Raw genomic sequence first — 4,892 nt, 5'->3', positions numbered from 1 at the left:
AAATGGTTTTTGTGTACAATGAAAGTTATGTCAAATAATGTGCATATTATGTGAATTTTAAGTTAAGTAGTTTTATATCAAATCACTATTTGGTCAAAAAAGATTTCGGGAATAAGCATGTGTCTCATGCTTCAGCAAGAGCGCTACAAGAAATCCTTGAGGTTAGAAATCACTGAATGTTGAATGTCGTCAGATCCATACGGTAGTGATCATTTCCCGGTTCTTATTAATATTTATATCAAGATTACAGATGCATGTGAGATTTCTAACAGGCTAAGATTAGGCAAAGTTGATTAGTTCAATTTTGTGACCTGACTAAAAAAACACTCTCGGATACGCAACAAGACTGTAGATATATCATCGCCACTGAGAAGATATGATACATTTGCTGATGCGTTGATTGCTAATCTGAAGACCTCAGGAGCATACCTACCGAGAGATAATAATAGAAAAAGCGACCTTGAAACCGATCTGGTGGAACGAGAACTACGAGGAAATTCAAACAAGGCACTGCAAACAGTAAAGCAAAACGGTTATCCAAAGCAAAACACAATTCAATAATTAACAAATTTTAAATTAGTCAAGTTTTATTTCTTAAATTTAATATAATCTCAATTATTCAAAAAGGTAGATAAATATGGACTACAAATCTGATAGCAACAAGATTCAACCACAAAAGGAAGACAGCATGATGGAAGAACAGCAGGCAACAGAGCCAAATGAATCTCACATCTACAAAAAGGGGGGAAGAGGAAGAGGGTTCAGCAGACCCTCTTCTCAGCTATCTCAGGCATCAGGACAAATCTCACCTAGACCGGGCTCGAACATGTCATGCTCAACGTCCACCTCTATGTCGCCGTCAGATAATCTACGATTGGTAACTGAAAAATTGTCATTCAGATTAAGAGATACGGAAAACAGGCAAATTCGAACTGGGCAGGAGGAGGATCAACACCAACCGAATAAAAGAAACCTTTCAGGAACCTCTTTGAGTCCGGGAAAATCTCCAAATACGCAAAGAGGAAACAAAAAGAAATTAAAAAATAGCAAGGATTCTCACGACAGAAATAATAACAATAATAACAATAACAAAAACATTCAACAGGATTTTCATCGAAATCAAGTAGCTCCCATACTAGAACAAAACACACAGACAAACTCCGCAGATGCTAATCAAACGGAGCCATCTCCCTTCAGGTCTGCGTTCACACAGAGGCCCAACCCAGCTAATCCAGGAGATAAACCAGAATTGGAAACGAATCTGGAATTACAGAAATATGCTGCGGACGCAAGGAGGGGAGGAAGCGCTCAAACCAGGTGTGTTCCCAGTTTGGAATGGACAGCCCTGGATTATTTACAACCCATACTTGTCCAATTGGGAACGGTGGTCTAGTAACAATCTAGTGACTGAGCGGGAGGTTTGACGTCGAGGTATAATGATGTGCACCTTCGATTATTGTCCGTTACACACCATTAGAACTCGACTGTCGATAAACCGGTTGTACTCAGGAGAGGTTTTCTACAGTTTCCCTCTCCACTGGCAAGAAAACCCATTAGACGGGTGGTCCAGCAAATGCGAGTAAGTACTCCTAATTTTTAAGTCGCTCTGTAGGCGCAAAAATTTAGTATTAAGTAATTTAAGAAATGTTTGTAAGGAAAAATATTCTACGGTTGTAAAAACACTTGTATAGCCAAGATTGTAGGCTTAAGACGGGTGTATAAACAAATAAATAAAAAAAAATTCATTTCAGTTCAGTGTAACTATGCTTGCACTTAATATACTGTCGAACCTGGATAAGTGGAACCTGAAGGTACCGAAATTTTTGTCCCACTTACAGAGGTATTCCATTTATCCAGTTTTCCACTTATCCAGGTCGTTTTAGGCCAAGTTCCATTTAAAGAGGTATATAATTTGTAACGAATTTACTATATTGAATTATGAATTATTAAACAAAATGCAAAGAAATAGATAAAATTAAATATGGAGAATTTAATGAAGATTCAATTTATATTACCGGTCAATTTAGTTTAAATAGACAAAATAAATAACAAAACAAATGCACAAAAATCATGTAAAATATACCCTTTTAATTAAATCTTGAAATATTTATAACAAATAAAATAGAGGAATAATTTTAACCGAAAATTATCCTTATCGAAACAATTCGCGCCGTACGACACTCGTTCTTACTCACATACACACACACAATTCAAGAACATAAAAACAAAATACAAATAAAAAGCGTAGTTCGAAATTAGACAAATTATCATGAATTAAGAGCGATTGATATTTTAAGGGGAATCTTAAATGGATAAGGATAAATGTTTGGAGGTATCAATAAAAGGATTAAAATTTGAAAAGAATGAGATCAAATATGTATATAATGAGATGGATATAAATGAAAATTTGAAAGATAAAAATAAAACAATATTTAAAAACTTATCGTCGGCGATTTGTCTCCTGATGAAGCGAGAAAGCGTCGGTTGAGAAACCTTAGTCACGGGTGAAACTTGAATGTCCCGATTATAATCCTTACGGCATTCAATTTGTTGAACCAAAGGATAGAATTAATTATATAGTCAAACGGAAAAAAGTACAAGTTATGTATTAAATCTCCTTCGTCAATGGCCTAAGTTTCAGGAGAAAATGATGGTATACTTGTGTAACGATATTTAGTTTCCGGCTCCCGCACGCAGTCCCTCACTCATCATCAGCCACAAAAATTGATTACAATCACAAAAAAATCGCCACTCTAAATTAAGATTTAAAATAATAATTAAAATTTGATAGATGTTAACTGAATTGAAAATAAGATTAAACAAAATAAATTTACAATTATATTTTTTACCTTTGGGCTGTCGGCGACACGCAAAGAGGTGGCGAGACAAGATACTTGTTCTGCCGAATATTTGCATGCGGGAACGATTTCACTACTTTTCCGCGGCAAAAAACCCCACTCAGCGATTTTCCCCACGCCCTGATCTTTCCTTTGGCGCCTATTTTCCAAGATTTTTATAAATTTATCGATAGAGTCAAATCAAAATTTCCTACCAACGCTTTTCCGCTTAATTTCAAACATTATAAGGTAATCCTTACCCTTTCAAATTTCTTGAATATTTTTTAAGTAATTCGGGTAAGTAATTCGGCCTAAAGAAAATAATTCACTTATAATTTATACTTATAGTCCAGGTAATAAATTAATTTAAATAAAATAAAGACCTAAGTCACTAGAAAACTTTTTTGAAAATACACAGATAAATAAACTAAATTCATGCACTTTTGTGTGCTAAATTTGCTAAACCTAAGTAAATCTAGCATATGTACTGGGATAAAAATTCCTCTTCTCGTTAAGAATTTTCCTATTTCATTAATTATTTCTAAATTGGGAAAAAAGACCAGGCAGTTGAGATTTTCCAATAAGTATGCTGATCTGCCCAGAATCTTTCGAAGAAAGTTGAGAAATTCCATTCTTCCCTCGTTAAACAGCTCACATTCCTGTAAGTAGTGTTTTAAAGAGCTCATCTCATGGCCACATTTGCATTGTGGTGGAATATTCCAGCCCACTTTCCCGAAAAGAGATCCTGTGCAAATGTGCCCTGTCCTTAGACGAATAATTAAGTTAATATAATTTCTTGGTGCGTCGTAGCCACAGAACCATGGTCTTTCTGTCTTAAATTCCACATATTCAAAATATTTTTGAGAAGTGCGAGAGGTGTTGAAGTATGGCCATTCTTGATTTAAGCTGGCACGATAATCTTGAATGAGGAGCTTTCTGATATCCTCTTGTAGAGGTTGAATAGTCAGGCCAATATTCAGACTGGCAGAAGTCTTCGCGATTTTGTCCGCTTTAATATTCCCTTTTATGTTTGAGTGCGCTGGTATCCATAAGAGTGTGATGTTGGTGCCTTGCTGTTTGTTTATGTTATTTTTATAACAACCGTGGAGTGGTCGCTCTTTCCTCGATCCAATATACATAGTTGCGACTTAGGGTACAGTCCCATGTTAAGCAGAAAACACAATGCAAAGCAGAATTTCGTGAGAGTGGAAAGGATATTGATATCTGACTATTTCTCTTGCACTCACGAAATTCTGCTTTGCATTCTGTTTTCTGCTCAGCATGGGACTGCACCCTTAGTTGGGGCGATTTTAAGGCCGAGTGTTAGTATCCAAGGTGTGATTTTGGCTAATGCCTCTTCCAGTGAAGCCACTGCTTCCTTAACATCTGTGAAGCTATTGTATAGAACGATATCATCTGCATATTGCAGTATTTTAACATTCACTGGGAGACACTGTCTAATTCTTCTCAATGCTAAATTGAATAATATTGGAGAGAGCACTCCTCCTTGGGGAACCCCTGTTCTGCATAGAGTAGGTTTACTGTTAACATCTCCGAAGATTAGCTGTCAGTCATTGATCATGTGTAAAATAAAAGTATAAAGTTTAGCTGGAATTCCACAGCTTCGCAGCTCTTCAAGGATTTTAGATGGTAGAAGAGCGTTAAAGGCGCCCTTCAGATCTACTGCTAGAACCGCTGTTCCTTTATTATTCTCCGAGAAGTGTTCAATTCTGCGTTGCACCATCCTCTCCAATAACTTTCCCATGTTGGAGGTCAGTGAAATCAGTCGATAGCCTTTTCCCCCCGGTTTGGGTATAAATTTTATTAAAGAGTTTCTCCAGGCGTTAGGAAATCTTCAAGTTAAGAAACATTTGTTCAGTATCATTCTGAGCTGATCGAGACCCTCCTTTGAAAGTTTATTGATAGCTTCGTAAGAGATCTGGTCAATGCCCGGCGCTGATTCTTTGTTACAAGAGTCCAAAGCTGTTCGGAATTCCTCCTCAGAGAATGGGGCGTTGTATGGATCCAATTCTTCCTGTTTATTGATCGGGAGCG

The 4,892-nt window shown here is 36.7% G+C and overlaps 1 protein-coding gene across 1 annotated transcript; it reads left to right on the top strand.

Annotated features, from left to right (window-relative positions):
• Positions 1-637: 637 nt before the first annotated feature.
• LOC122508911 (putative uncharacterized protein DDB_G0272516) lies at positions 638-1,393 on the top strand. The gene has a single exon (XM_043622576.1). The coding sequence runs from the start codon at positions 638-640 to the stop codon at positions 1,391-1,393; it is 756 nt and encodes a 251-aa protein (XP_043478511.1).
• Positions 1,394-4,892: the final 3,499 nt, after the last annotated feature.

This window comes from Leptopilina heterotoma, unplaced genomic scaffold, assembly GCF_015476425.1.
Source record: "Leptopilina heterotoma isolate Lh14 unplaced genomic scaffold, ASM1547642v1 Lhet_58, whole genome shotgun sequence".
NCBI classification, from domain to species: Eukaryota; Metazoa; Arthropoda; class Insecta; order Hymenoptera; family Figitidae; genus Leptopilina; species Leptopilina heterotoma.
Note: the sequence above shows the minus strand (reverse complement) of the source record. Positions and strands in the feature narration are given on the sequence as shown.

Bases quoted from the DNA above. Each gene is read 5' to 3' on its own strand.
- LOC122508911 (XM_043622576.1), top strand. From the start codon at position 638: ATGGACTACAAATCTGATAGCAACAAGATTCAACCACAAAAGGAAGAC.